Source organism: Staurois parvus, unplaced genomic scaffold (assembly GCF_062004578.1).
Source record: "Staurois parvus isolate SC_StPar_1 unplaced genomic scaffold, SC_StPar_1.0 ptg000362l, whole genome shotgun sequence".
Lineage (NCBI taxonomy): Eukaryota > Metazoa > Chordata > Amphibia > Anura > Ranidae > Staurois > Staurois parvus.
The window spans coordinates 5,354,375-5,370,911 of NW_028318158.1; the positions used below are offsets into that span (position 1 = coordinate 5,354,375).

Here is a 16,537-nt window from a genome sequence, read left to right on the forward strand (position 1 = left end):
GGAATGCCTACGTCAGTAGGAACTGAGTTACCAGCAGTTGCCTATTCAAGACAAGCCTAGTGATGAAGTTACTGGGAGTAATAACCATTCTTTCCCTCTACAGCAACAAGGTGGTTTTGGTTTAGGTTTAGGGGTATATTTGGGTCATGCTTGTTGTATAATGTGTACCCACCTCACATACTCTACTGCCCCAAGCTTTCACCAGTGGCCTTGAATCTCCCTGAAAGTGTTTATTTTCTGCAAGCTGAAATCTGCATAAGGCTGCCCCCCACCCCTTCCCCAACCTCACATATGGTGGCACTTGGGCCTGGAAATGGGCAGCTCAGGTACCCAATGTTGTGTCACGGGGAGGCAACGTAAGTTTCATACATTTCCCCATACCCAGAAGTAACCGGTATTTCTTGGGGCTCCAGTGGGGGTGGGTGAAGACAATAAAGATTACAATCTGCCTGTAGTGCCAACTATTAAACAAATTATAGGTGCGCTTTTAAAAACACTTGCTTCTGGGTATACTTTATCGATTTATATGTAAATTGGAGGTGCAGCTGTATTTGCTCATTAATTAAACTGTGCTTCCTGCAAAGTAACGTAACACAGTAAATGTGGCTTGCTGATCCTCTTAGCTCAATGCATGTCACGTGTACAGTCTGCTTCTGCAATCTTTAGCCTAGGCTGCCATGGGAGCAGTTTTAATTTACCCATGGCCAGTTAGAGTTACTTTTTCAAAATTCAAAAGAATAATGTAATTTGATAACACTAACATGTTGATAAATGCAAAGTGTGAATTTTATTGACATTTTATTTTACTTTTATTATTCCCACAGAGAAGCCAACCTCTGATGAAGTGACCAGTGAAGAGGATTCCACAGTGATTCCAGAAAAACTGCCACTAGGAGAGGAGTCCACAGCAACTCCAGAAGAAGTGCCTCCAGAAAAGGAGTCCACGGTGACTCCAGAAGAACTGCCACCAGAAGAGGTGTCTACAGCAACTCCAGAAGAGGTGTCTACAGCAACTCCAGAAGAGGTGTCTACAGCAACTCCAGAAGAAGTGCCTCCAGAAGAGGAGTCCACGGTGACTCCAGAAGAACTGCCACCAAAAGAGGTGTCTACAGCAACTCCAGAAGAAGTGCCTGCAGAAGAGAAATCTACAGTGACTCCAGAAGCACTGCCTTCAGGAGTGAAGTCCAAAGCAACTTCAGAAGAAGTGCCTCCAGAAGTGAAGTCCACAGTGGCTCCAGAAGAAGTGCCTCCAAAAGTGGAGACCACAGTGACCCCAGAAGAGAAGATTGTGGAGCAACCACCTGAGATAGAAGACATGACATCTGAGGAGAAGAGGGAGGCAGAGGTTGTCCTTCCCACCCAGGACCCCCTGGATCACATACCACATAAGCCAGATGAAACTGTTTCCCAGAATGAAGAGGATGTTGGCATAGGTAAGGGGCCCAACATCTCTCTAATCACATTTTTGATAATGAATCTTTTAAGTCTAGGCTGCTGAGATTACTTACAAAGTTGTAATCAGGTGCATTCAGCTGTTGTTGGTAATTATGGTTCGTGCAAAATAATTACACCTCCATCTTGTTTAATGAATTGGGACACCTTTGTTGCTCCAATTTCATCTGATGACAGCGGTTTGCAGAAACTTTGTTTTGCTGTAATCTTGGAAAAACAGTGAGTTCATTTTACTGTCAACCCCCGCAGGTAATTGTACTTACTTTAACTTTGCTCTCCTGGCAGTCTGTTTGGCCACCAGAAGTAAAGAGAATAAATCCTGTATAAGCTTGGCTTGGAGCTTAAAGCTGACCTCCAGGCAAACTGCTAAATACATAGATATGCATCTATAACCTGGTTCTTTGGCATACAGTAGTGGAGGTAATTTTATCAGTACTGTTGCTGTAAAAGCAGATATCATGGTTAGCTGGGCCTTTCCATGTCACAGAAATTGGGAAGCATATTCATGTCACCGTGGGAAAGTCTGTCTAATGGTGGCCATACATTTTACAATCTGATTGCACAATCTTCTTTAGAGTTACCCAAATTATGTAACATGGGGACACACCTAAACAACCAATTCAGCCTGTATGAAATCAGGCAGGCCTTTACATTACATATAAGATGGAAGATCTAAAGAAGATTGTACAATCCAATTCTATAGTGTATGGTTACCTTAAAGGTTAACTCCACTTTCATGGAAAAGAAAATATAGCAAATAAAAAAATAAAATAGCATATACAATTACTACAAAATCCATGTTGTAATTTGTTATTAAAAATGACCTTTCTATTTCAATCTTCAAAGCTGTAATTTTCTGTAAAAGTCAATGCAATATGGCAACCTGGAGGTTGAACGTCGTTGATAAACAGAACACCTTCAGAGATGTAATTTCTTGCTTCTGTGATTGGCTCACTGATTTTCTCAGAAGTCTGCACTAAAATGCAAGTCAAATTTTAGGCACTCCCTGTAAAAACAATTTAAGTTAGGTGAGATACTCTCCAAAGGTCAAATACTTCTGAAGGGATGCAGACACTGCACCTTTCCTTATTGGAACACAGAAAATGCACCAGCTGATTATAATGAACCAGATCTCATATTCACAATCATTACTGAGTCAGTCTGGTGACAGCGATTTCTTCACAGTCAAACCTTTATGGAATACCCTGCGCTTGGTGAAATGAAATAAATATTATAGAACAAGTGCTGCAACCAAAAATAGCCCGAACAGTGCCATAAACAATCAACCACAAATTATGGTGCAGTACTCCAAAAAAAATCACATACATATATAGTGAATCAATCATAAAAATAGTTAATGTGAAACAAACTAAAAACTCTGCATTTATATACAACGGATAAACAAACAAAAAGTTCATATTATGAAAGTGATTGGAAGTGAGTCCACATAAGTGCTGTGATGAAAATCGCTCCATAGACAACGGTGTCAGTGTATTATCCTCCACCACATATAGATGGCCTCTTACCAAATGATTAGATCTCGATTGCATAGATCAGTATACGCTTGTGTATGTGTGCCCTTGCACAAGATCCACTGTGATCCTCCAGGCATGTTCTTTGTACTGTGAACAGACACTGGTTATCTCATTGGCAACCTCCAAAGAGAACCACAGGAGCCACAATAGTGTTATACCATTTTAAAACACTTTTTTCTATAAAAAGTCAGGTACTTACAAGATCCAAGAAAACACGTTCATACACCAAACAAGCCGAGGATGTGTTCACAGCATGCAAAATACGTCACCCAATATGTTTCGCTGATCAATGAGCATCGTCAGGGGTGTGAAGCATCACTATATATGTATTTGATTTTTTTTTAGTAGCGCACCATAATTTGTTGATTTTGTCACAGTAACAGAAGATACAAGATCCAGCCACTACATTTGTTAAAACCCCTGCAATGTACATTGATCATCCAGTTTTTTTCTTCCTCAACAAAAGTGCATTTACTCTTTAGGTAGTCTACCCCATATGCTTCTCAACTGTTATCTATGAAATCTGGTTTATTTTTAATAGTTTTTTTAATAAAGTAATGATAATCTCTTTGGTTTTCTCATCTCTGGACTGTAGTGAATAATCCACAATTGTGCCTGTTTTTTTAGATGCTACTTTAGAAGGAGACAGAGTTGCAGAACTCCGAGAATCAGAATCCTGGTACAAATCGATACTGCAGACCTTCTCCAGCATGGGCAGTGCCCTTCTTTCAGCCAAGAGGTCTCTGAGTCCTGTTGCAAGCCTGGTGAGTACAATATACATAATTTACATAATGTCTTATCAATGGGTTAGAAGATGACATACAATTGATTTCATAAAGCAGTGGAAAGAATGGCAGCATCCAAAATTCAGCAATCCATAAAAACTATTTAGATTCCAGTTTTCTGGAATGGCTTTAGCGACGATATTATTTGTCATGAATCAGAAGCACTGCTCTCAAGCAGCTTAGAGCAGGCTAAAGATCACATGGTCTGTGGCTAACAGGATCATAGTGGGTGTTTAGCATCATTGGAGACTGTAAAGTGTCATTCTATTCAGTCACATAGGACCTGTTTGGCTCATATGCAGTGACATAAGATTGAAATTGGATGTATAGTTGTGCCCGGGCCAAGGCCTGTTGTTTTTCTCTTTGTAGGCTGTAGACACACAGCTCTGGTTGGCTTAGCTAAGATCACCTGCTTTACAGTTTTTCTTATATCACTGGTCCTTGCCTGGCTTATAATATGTTGAAATGTGTAAATAAGCTTCTCTGTGATGATTGTATTCTACCATTCAAAAAAAATGTGGTTAGTCACTATACGAGGATGCAGCCACCTCTCCGCTTCTGTCACCTATAGGTGTGAGTTTACTGTGCCATATGATAAATCCACTCACACCCCATAGTTGTTTGTAATTCCAGAGGTCATTGGACAGTCAGATTGTAAGATGCGTAGCCAGCTATAGATGCTATAGATGTTTAAGACAGGTTCTCTTTAAGTTTAACAGCAAGGTCACTGTGCCCAAACTAGATTCTTTGTATAGACAGTACCTAGGTAATCCAGCAGGGGGCAGTTGTTTCACAAGAATGGAGAAAATGTATATAAAATTGTAGGAAGTTCACATTTGAAGGACATAAACTTATTTTTGCTGACTGAGAATATACAGGGGGAGAAGCTTCTAGTTCAGGCCATAGACGGGTCGAACATCGGCTGATTTTTCGAAAAAAAAACTAAAAATCGGTCGTTCGTTCGGCCGACGTTACCACCAACAGTAAAAAAAATCGGCCGTCAAAATCACAAAGTTCACCCCATAACTTCTGTCCCTTGCAGGTCACGGCTCATACGTGGATTTTTTATTGGTAAAACGATCGGCCGATTTGCCCATCATTGCGGGGAAAATCGGCCGATTTCGTCTAAATCGGCCGCTAATTTTCCAATATGACCAATAAAAAAACTGCAAAAAACCCGAAAAACGGCCGACCAATTAACCCACTAACAGTGCGAAAATCGGCTGATTTTTTTTTTTTCAACTCGTCTATGGCTGGCATAAGGCTTTGTCATTCTTAATGGAAAGTACTTTACTCACAGTGAACTAATGTCTTTACTGTCTATGCCCTCAATTGCATTGTTGTAAAACATGGGAAGGGAACCTTTGAGGGGTGGAGTTCTACCCCAAAAAACATGGAAGAGATCGAAGCTCACCAGGGTGTGGCACCCTTTAAAAAAATAAAAATAACTAGCAAGGCCCCAAAAAAGCAAAGATGGCATGAAGAAAACGTATATAGTAATATGTCACTGTAAAAATGTAAACTTAGTGGTGTATTGGTGTAGAGTTCAGTAGTATGTAGGGCAGTGTACAGAGGTCAGTAGTATGTAGAGCAGACTACAGGGATCTGCTGGGCAATGTTCAGAAGATCAACATGGTAGTATATAGGTGGGGTCAGCATGGTAGCATACAGGGGTCAACAGGGCAGTGTATAGGGGTCACCAGGGTAGATTACAGGGGTCAGCAGGACAGTGAGAGCAGGGTAAAGTGGAAGGGTCTGCAGGGCAGTGAGAATAGGGCAGTGTAGAAGGGGTCAGCAGGGCAGAGTATTGGGGTCAGCAGGGCAGTGTACAAGGGGTCAGTAGGGCAGTGTACAAGGGGTCAGCAGGGCAGAGTACCTTCAGTAGTCTGTAGGGAGAGTGCAATTTCCGCCATGTGTAGAGCCGCACAGGTAAGCGGCAGTAACACATTGCTACCTGTTGTAGCGTGTGCTGGTTCCTGCTTGCCCTTCTCTCCAATCTATCCCATATTTGGCACATACAAGTACCTAGGATGGATGGAAGAGGAAGGTCGGCAAGGATCATAAGAGGAAAGTGACAAAGCTACGTGCCCTGTGCCACACTGCATATGGGGAAGAGCATTTCAGATAGAGGATCAGCAAGGCAGGATGTTATCCACCTGTCACCTGTCTATAAGTGACTTGTTGCTGTCTCCCACTCTAGAACAAGTGCAGATACTGTTCACACTAGTCTTTGGGCAGCAAGGTCATGAGAAAAATACATGGGCTGCCATTCCTGGACCCCTGAAAATTCTAGGTGCCTGGCCATCTTTTATTCAGTACTTTCTGAATCACCTGTGGTTGTTGTGTGAGAAAAGTCAGTCCTGACCTGCCTTCTAGATTTGAGTTAGTGACTCAAGGGTATTGAAGCCTGTCAGCTTGGATCCCAATCATGGGATCACATAAGGTGCTTGTTTTCTATGTGCCCCGTCCACACTACAACGCTGGTGGTGTTGTGCAATGCAGTGTGGAAAAAGGCAGTGCAAATGGGTTGATCAATAACCAGTTTGTTAAATAACAAACATGCGTACATTTTTTTCCATTTGTCAGCTTATATAAAAACCACAAGTCTTATGTTGAAAACTCAATAAAAACTTGGAAGTAAAAACCCAAGCAGGGAATTTATTATAACAACGCAAAAACATGTCCTTAAAAACAAATTATTGGGTGTGCATGGTAGTCATATTTAAAGTGGTTGTAAACCCTGGCACATATCCAGTGAAGTGACTGGCCTCAGGTGATACACAGAGAGGAAACAATTCCTCCTACATATGTTGTACCTGTTTATCTACAGATAAACAGATGGGCAGTGCATTGACTAAATGGTTTGTACTTCTGCCTGGCAGTACTAGGGTCGCTGGTTCGAATCCCAACCATGGCACTACCTGCCTGGAGTTTACATGTTCTGCCTGTACCTGCGTGGGTTTCCTCCGGGTACTCTGGCTTCCTCCCACACTCCAAAGACTTGCTTGTAGTTTAATTGAATCCTGTCTAAATTGGCCCTAGTATGTGTATGTATGAATGTAAGTTAGGGACCTTAGATTGTACTCCCCTTAAGGGTTAGGGACTGATGTGAATGTACAATATATATGTAAAGCGCTGCATAAATTGACAGCGCTACATAGGTACCTGAAATAAATAAATACATTTACAGCCATCTGTCCTCTACATTCATTAAAAGTGCAGAATTTACACAGGATCTCTCAGCTCTGAAAAGCAGGGGGCGGGGAGCTGAAGCTACACCCTGTACAAGACCTCTGACAGCTGATTGGAGGGGAGGGACACACCCCCTTCGCACAGCACACAGGAACAGAGCTGAAGCTGTCAATCTGCTAGAGCTCCCTCCCCTGTCACCTTTTTTCTCTTGGTGTCAGGAAAACTTGAGTCAGAGTGTGACTCATACAGATAGCAGAGGAATGAAGCAGTTGACAGAAATGACACTTAGTGCTCTTAATTGAGACAAGTACACACTATAGAGGGATATGGTTTGTTCATATTTCATGTCTGAGGTATACAACCACTTTAAATTCACTGATGCATACTGCTGGCACTGCTAAATATAGTCTGGGCATCTAGGCTTCAGTTAACGTATATACAGTTGTGTCCAAAATTATTCAACCCCCAATGCTGTAAAGGGGTTTAGGGACTATAGTGTACATTTGGAATTGTATTCAGAATCAAATCCTACAAGGACGTTGTAACTACCCAAATGCAACTAAAATGACATCAATTGTTTATGTAATACAGTAGTAAATGGTTCTTATGTGGTTTCTTCATTGCCACAATTATTCAACCCCTTAAAGACTACCACTCTGAAGAACAGAGGTTCATACAGGTGCTTTCCATCAGGTATTGAAAACACCTGTGGATGTCACCGAGCAGCAATCAAGCATAATAAGCACCAATTAGGCAGCTTTAAAATGACTGTGATACTCAGCTCCTTCTAGACATTTACTGGTGTGGTTACAAACATGGTGAAGGCAAGAGAATGGTCCAGGAAGACAAGAGAAGAGGTGATTTCTCTTCACAGGAAGGGCAATGGCTATAAGAAGATTGCAAAGATGTTAAACATACCAAGAGACACCTTAGGAAGCATCATTCGCAAATTCAAGGCAAAGGGCACTGTTGAAACGCTACCTGGTCGTGGCAGAAAGAAGATGCTGACTTCGACTGCTGTGCGCTACCTGAAGCGTAGAGTGGAGAGAAGTCCCCGTGTGACTGCTGAGGAACTGAGAAAAGATTTGTCAGATGTGGGTACAGAAGTTTCAGCCCAGACAATAAGACGCACACTGCGTAATGAAGGCCTCCGTGCCAGAACTCCCAGGCGTACCCCCTTGCTGTCTCCAAAGAATAAGAAGAGTCGACTGCAGTATGCCAAAAGCCATGTGGACAAACCACAAAAGTTGTGGGATAGTGTTCTGTGGACTGATGAAACAAAATTAGAACTGTTTGGGCCCATGGATCAACGCTATGTTTGGAGGAGGAAGAACAAGGCCTATGATGAAAAGAACACCTTGCCTACTGTGAAGCATGGTGGAGGGTCAATCATGCTTTGGGGCTGTTTTGCTTCTGCAGGTACAGGGAAGCTTCAGCGTGTGCAAGGTACCATGAATTCTCTTCAGTACCAGGAGATATTGGATGGAAACGTGATGCAGTCCGTCACACACCTGAGGCTTGGGAGACGTTGGACCTTTCAACAGGACAATGATCCCAAGCATACCTCCAAGTCCACTAGAGCATGGTTGCAGAGGAAAGGCTGGAACATTTTGGAGTGGCCATCGCAGTCACCAGACTTAAATCCGATTGAGAACCTCTGGTGGGACTTAAAGAAAGCAGTTGCAGTGCGCAAGCCTAAGAATGTGACTGAACTGGAGGCCTTTGCCCATGAAGAATGGGCGAAGATACCCGTAGATCGCTGCAAGACACTTGTGTCAAGCTATGCTTCACGTTTAAAAGCTGTTATAACTGTAAAAGGATGCTGTACTAAGTACTAAGATTGAATGTCACTTGGGGGTTGAATAAAACTGATAATGCTGTGAGCACAGAAAAGACATTTGTGGTTATTTCATTATAACTGTTATGTTATATTTGTCTGACCTACAAGTGCCTCTTTAATGTAAATGTAAGCAAGATGACTGAATGATCAAAAGCAATGTCAAACTGGCCAAAACACTCAATTTCAGTGGGGGTTGAATAATTTTGGACACAACTGTATAAACCCTCACCTTGTAAAACAGCCTAATCAGATAAAAATAGAAATGTGAGGCAAAATGTGTGCATGTGTGTGTATGTATATATATATATATAAAATCACCTTTATTTTTCTTTTTTTAAAACCTGACTACATGACCTCTGCTCTCAGCTATTTAAGGGGCTTAGAGAGGTGAAGATTTGTCAGCAGGAGGCAGAGAAACAGCAGTACATTGATCTCCGCCGTGTTCCTACTGAAGAGCTGTGCAGGGGGATGTGCCAGCACAAGTCTGACCACTGGAGGAAAGGCAGGCTGTGCTCCCAAGTAGCATGCAAAGAAGAAAACTGATCACACTGAAATGGATGCGCTTCCATGCTAGCGTGGTCAGTTCGAAATAGGAAAGCAGGGGGAATGGCAGGATCACCAGGGATTTCACAGAAAAGCAATATAAAGAGAACAGGATATATATATTAATACAAGGACATGGTAAAAAAAAGACACTTAACAGGAATATGAAATGTTGGGGTACCGTGTTTGATCATTAAAGTGTTAAAAAGTATTAAATGTAAAAAAAAAATACAAAAAAATAGATTACAATAAAATGGACTGTTATGGTTTTCCTTTACAATGGGAATTCAAAGTGTAGTTCATTGAGGTTTGATGACATAATCTGCTGGTGAAAGTAACATCAGCCTTTGTGATGATTAATGAAGCATATGCTGGAGGATCTGTTGTCTGCAATGTCTGGGAGTTACCTTCTATAAATGAGTCAGTCAGTCAGTGCCAAGTGTGTAGGATGATAACTGTCACTGATTTCCCTAATGATCGGCTTCATTGTGTGGATCTGATGTTCCTGCTCTGCAATGTTTGTATTTCAGCAAACCACACAACATAAAGCCTTAAGCCTTTTTTATCATTCAACCCAACTTGATAGGGGGAGCTGTCAGCCCCCCTCCGGACACACTGATCAGTGCCATTGGCTGCAATCATTGATCGGATGGCGGTCGGATGCTGGTTTTCCAGCATGTCCGTTTGATAGAAGCTGCTTGTGAGAATGGTTTCTGTCAGACAGAACACATGGTCCAAAAGTCGGATGGTTTCTACTGTACAGGCTGATTTTAGCCGATATTCGGCCCATGTTTACCCGTGTGAACTCACTCCCTTTAGTCTTCTGAAATGGCTTATTCTGATTTCTCTGCACACTCTGAGCTTCTCACAATATGTAATAGAAGTTTCAGCAATTCAGATAGAGCCCGCCTCCTTTCCTGGCTGAAAGACACCTCCAACATCATCTAGCACGTTTCTCCCCACCCTGGCTATCCCTGACCTGCTCCTTTCATAGTGACATAGTCTGGCTGAAAAAAGACAAAGGTCCATCAAGTTCAACCATAAAAAAAACAAAACAATACAAGTTATAATTCTATACCCACAGTTGATGCAGAGGAAGGCAAAAAACCCAGCAAAGCACGATCCAATTTGCTCTTACAGGGGAAAAAAATCCTTCTTGATCCCCCGAGAGGCAATCGGATATTCCCTGGATCAACTTTACCTATAAATGTTAGTATCTAGTTATATTCTGTGTATCTAGGAAAGAATCCAGGCCTAAATCAATCCACTGAGCTGGTCAGAACCAACTCTTGAGGGAGTCTATTCCACATTTTCACAGCTCTTACTGTGAAGAAACCTTTCCGTGTTTGGAGATTACATTTCTTTTCTTCCAGATGTAGAGTGCCCCCTTGTCCTCTGTGATGACCTCAGGGTGAATAACTCTACAACAAGTTCACTATATGAACCACTGATGTATTATACATGGAGATCATATCCCCCTTATGGATTATACATGGAGATCATATCCCCCTTATGTATTATACATGGAGATCATATCCCCCCTTATGTATTATACATGGAGATCGTATCCCCCTTATGTATTATACATGGAGATCATATCCCCCCTTATGTATTATACATGGAGATCATATCCCCCCTTATGTATTATACATGGAGATCATATCCCCCCTTATGTATTATACATGGAGATCATATCCCCCCTTATGTATTATACATGGAGATCGTATCCCCCCTTATGTATTATACATGGAGATCATATCCCCCCTTATGTATTATACATGGAGATCGTATCCCCCCTTATGTATTATACATGGAGATCATATCCCCCCTTATGTATTATACATGGAGATCGTATCCCCCCTTATGTATTATACATGGAGATCATATCCCCCTTATGTATTATACATGGAGATCATATCCCCCTTATGTATTATACATGGAGATCATATCCCCCCTTATATATTATACATGGAGATCATATCCCCCCTTATGTATTATACATGGAGATCATACCCCCCCTTATGTATTATACATGGAAATCATATCCCCCCTTATGTATTATACATGGAGATCATATCCCCCTTATGTATTATACATGGAGATCATATCCCCCTTATGTATTATACATGGAGATCATACCCCCCCTTATGTATTATACATGGAAATCATATCCCCCCTTATGTATTATACATGGAGATCATACCCCCCCCTTATGTATTATACATGGAGATCATATCCCCCCTTATGTATTATACATGGAGATCATATCCCCCTTATGTATTATACATGGAGATCATATCCCCCTTATGTATTATACATGGAGATCATACCCCCCCTTATGTATTATACATGGAAATCATATCCCCCCTTATGTATTATACATGGAGATCATACCCCCCCTTATGTATTATACATGGAGATCATATCCCCCCTTATGTATTATACATGGAGATCACATCCCCCCTTATGTATTATACATGGAGATCACATCCCCCCTTATGTATTATACATGTTGATCATATCCCCCCTTAATCTCCTCTTCTCAAGAGAGAATAAATTCAGTTCCTCTAATCTTTCCTCATAGCTGAGCTCCTCCATGCCTCTTATCAGTTTGCTTGCCCTTCTTTCAATCATTGGATTTTATGACTTTCAATCATGGGGCTCAGCATCAAATACAGTCTGCTCAGGAACACCCAATCCTCCAGACTAACATCCACCTATCAAGGCAGAGTGCTATGATGTTTTCAGAAAGCTATGTACACCACCTTGTTGTTCCCTCCCACCAGCCATGATCTGCCTGCATTGCATAGAGAATTACAGAGACCTGGTGGTTATGTCATGTATCTAAAATAGGGTAATAATTTAAATAGAAAAGATATTATTGAAACATTTTATTAACATGTTGATGAGGGGAGAAGGGGGAACCAGGGGAGGTAAACTATAATCAGACTAAATGCTTAGCTTTAAGATCCTATTGACATATATCTGCTTGTATCAGTTTTATATTTCTCAGGCTGGATATAGTGTTGCTATGAATGTGGTGAAGCAAAGTTGCCTGACTAGTTCTACTGGAGGCTGTTTAATCTTAGTTAATTAAGACAACTAACCAATTAGGGATTTAGTGAAAGTAAATATGGATAGGATCATGTAATCCTCAGATTTGTGTGCATGGTTTGTGTACACATTTCTGATTTCAGCACACTGCATTGTGAGAGAGGCACTGCATGGGGGCCCCAAGTGCATGGGGGCCCCATGATAATTTTGCATTACCTTCTACCAGCCACCTGTCCCAGATTTGCCGGGACAGTCACGCTTTTAACAAAGCTATCCCAGAATGGCCGTATCCCAAGCAGGGTCCTGGAACCTGTACTGCGCCCTCTTCACCCCAGTATTGTGCTCTCCTGATCCCCCATACTGTGCCCTTCTGCCTTCCCCCTGTACTGTGCTCTTTGTGTTGATTAATCTTTGATTTATGGTATGTTTTTCTTAATTTATTTTATGAAAAGTACTAATAAATATATGTTAAATTCTATCAACTCTTCAGATTAGGTGCATAGATTTGGGCATGAAGGTAGGAGCCCCATTGCATTACTTTGCCTGTCGGGTTTTTTTTGTCATTTGTGTCCCATTGGGGAGACTTCCCTTCACTTCCTGAACCATAGCCAAAACAAGAAGTTAGAGAAAATCCCTCCAAAATGAGGGAATCACTGGTTGTCAACAGGGTCACAGTACTAATGTCCCCATTAGAAGATTTACCCTCTATTACTGTTCTGGGGACAAACCAGAATTTGGGATTTTCATTTATTGTCATTTTTATTTTCAACGATAAACATGAGAAAAAGGGTGAACCCCGCTAATGAGGAATTCCCCGCTGGCACCCAGAGATCGCTGAGTATCACTGACGGGGAGAGGTCTGTATGTGAACAATACAGATCTCTCCCCTGTGAGCTCCTGCACACTGCTTTGTATTGCTCTGCATCACCCCAGATGTTAACCCCTTCCTGCCCAGTGTCATTAGTACAGTGTCAGTGCTTTCTATTAGTACTGATTAGTATGTGTCACTGGGGATGTCAGATCACCAGGTGAAAATAAACATCAAAAAAGCCTGAAAAAAGGAAATTGAATGCAGCCACCACATTTAAAGTGTTACTAAACCCATAACAGTAAAATCAGTCCGTATATGCAGTAAAGCATGCTTGTTATACTCACTGTGGAACCTAAGGGGTTAATTCTCTACATTGTGTAAAAAGGCTGTTTGATCCTGTTTTCTCTGATCCTCCCCTTCTACTGTCCCCAATCCATCTGCTGATGGTACAGAGCCCTAAGAGACACTCTGCACATGCTCAGTTTGGTGAGATTGCATGTGATCAGCACAGGGCCAATCAGCGCTGTCCAGACAGAGGGTCAGGGGGTCATGCAGTCTCATAGGACAGTCAGGGGAGAATGAAAACTCCCACAAGCTTTAACCAGTGCTCTGCTAGACACTGATAGAAGTCATACGACTGCTCTAACTGCTGATGAAAAAGGGCATTTAGCAGTTTATATTTACTGAAATAATTACATTTCCATGTTGTGTGTACTGTGGGAGGCCAGATATAGTGAATACAGGGTCCTGGGTTTAGAAACACTTGAAGGACTCCCCCCCCCCCCCCCCCCCCCCCGAAGAATTGGCACCTTTGGGGAGCGGGTATCCAAAATTGACAGGTACCTGCTCTCACTTCAGTAGAGATATTGTATAGGACTGCTCTTCAGACCGTTACACTTGTTAAAAATCAAAACTAACAAAGCAGCTGCCGTTCTATGTGGTGTAACCATCCAATAATAAATTGTCAAAGAAAATGAACAGCGTTACCCATATATACCTCAATGGAATGATGTGAGAAAATATAGACTATTATCTCACAGTATATAACAATCCTACTTAAAGTGCAAAAAACAGTCATGTGTAGAATCTCATTATGTGCTATCGATCACCTACAGTGGGGCAAAAACATTTTTAGTCAGCCACCAATTGTGCAAGTTCTCTCACTTAATTATGGTGGAAAATAAGTATTTGGTCACCTACAAACAAGCAAGATTTCTGGCTCTCACAGACCTGTACCTTCTTCTTTAAGAGGCTCCTCTGTCCTGCACTCATTACCTGTATCAATGGCACCTGTTTGAACTTGTTATCAGTATAAAAGACACCTGTCCACAACCTCAAACAGTCACACTCCAAACTCCACTATGGTGAAGACCAAAGTGCTGTTGAAGGACACCAGAAACAAAATTGTAGACCTGCACCAGGCTGGGAAGACTGAATCTGCAATAGGCAAGCAGCTTGGTGTGAAAAAATCAACTGTGGGAGAAATAATTAGAAAATGGAAGACATTCAAGACCACTGATAATCTCCCTCGATCTGGGGCTCCACGCAAGATCTCACCCCGTGGGGTCAAAATGATCACAAGAACGGTGAGCAAAAATCCCAGGACCACATGGGGGGACCTAGTGAATGACCTGCAGAGAGCTGGGACCAACGTAACAAAGGCTACCATCAGTAACACACTACGCCGCCACGGACTCAGATCCTGTAGTGCCAGACTTGTCCCCCTGCTTAAGCCAGTACATGTCTGGGGCCGTCTGAAGTTTGCTAGAGAGCATTTGGATGATCCAGAAGAGGATTGGGAGAATGTCATATGGTCAGATGAAACCAAAATAGAACCGTTTGGTAGAAACACAACTCGTCGTGTTTGGAGGAGAGAGAATGCTGAGTTGCATCCAAAGAACACCATACCTACTGTGAAGCATGGGGGTGGCAACATCATGCTTTGGGGCTGTTTCTCCACAAAGGGACCAGGACGACCGATCCATGTACAGGACAGAATGAATGGGGCCATGTATCGTGAGATTTTGAGTGCAAACCTCCTTCCATCAGCAAGGGCATTGAAGATGAAACTTGGCTGGGTCTTCCAACATGACAATGATCCCAAACATACCGCCCGGGCAACGAAGGAGTGGCTTCGTAAGAAGCATTTCAAGGTCCTGGAGTGGCCTAGCCAGTCTCCAGATCTCAACCCCATAGAAAACCTTTGGAGGGAGTTGAAAGTCCATGTTGCCCAGCGACAGCCCCAAAACATCACTGCTCTAGAGGAGATCTGCATGGAATGGGCCAACATACCAACAACAGTGTGTGCAAACCTTGTGAAGACTTACAGGAAACGTTTGACCTCTGTCATTGCCAACAAAGGATATATAACAAAGTATTGAGATGAACTTTTGATATTGACCAAATACTTATTTTCCACCATAATTTGCAAATAAATTATTTCCAAATCAGCCAATGTGATTGTCTGGATTTTTTTTTCTCATTTTGTCTCTCATAGTTGATGTCTACCTATGATGCCAATTACAGGCCTCTCTCATCTTTTTAAGTGGGAGAACTTGCACAATTGGTGGCTGACTAAATACTTTTTTGCCCCACTGTATATGTGTTTCAATATTAAAGTGTCCTGTGCAACCATATAACATAAAATAAAGTGCACCTAGTTATAAAACATCCAGCGCACTGCAAAGAAAATCTCATATATATATTGTACGTTATCTTATTTCTAAAAAGTCTAGTGCAAACTTATGCATAAAGTGCAAAGCCCAGCAATATATTATTGTTTCCATATGTAAAACCAACCACCAGTCCGAGTGCTATTCTTCTATTTTATTCCACCCTTCTGATGCCACCAGTAAAGTGCTCTTCCACCACCTAATAGCTTCAATGAACTCACCAAAGCGATTTGCTGGTCAGATTATAAACCAGGAAAACCGCATGTTGTTATAGGAGTAACGATCTGCAGTTTGTAGCTCTCTCTCCAGAGGATTTTCAAAACAGAATTATACTATCCCATAGTATCTTATGAGAAGAGAAAGAAGAAAGGAGCTGCCATAGTGTCAAATCATTCAATCTGTTTATTCAAATAAAAGCAATAAAGCCAGTCACAAAGATTTGTGTCTCCACCGATGCAAGTGATACAGCATAAAATTGTAAAGCTGGGTCATTCCTGGCCATAATCCATTGATCGTGGTACAACACCGCTGTGCGTGGTGATGTAATCTCCTGGCTCCGCCCTACACATTACTTCACTTGATGTCCTCTGGGAGCGGAAGGACGTCCTTCACATAATATATGTAGTAAATCGAATCGTGGTAAAAAATGACCA

General features: G+C 41.9%; 1 protein-coding gene across 1 annotated transcript in view; it reads left to right on the forward strand.

The window, feature by feature from the left end:
* MIA3 (MIA SH3 domain ER export factor 3) overlaps positions 1–16,537 on the forward strand; it is a 136,359-nt gene that overhangs the window by 33,697 nt on the left and 86,125 nt on the right. Inside the window, exons 6-7 of the mRNA XM_089684996.1 lie at positions 825–1,433; positions 3,615–3,751. Coding sequence (XP_089541122.1) covers positions 825–1,433; positions 3,615–3,751 — 746 coding nt within the window. The remainder of the gene's footprint in view (positions 1–824; positions 1,434–3,614; positions 3,752–16,537) is intronic.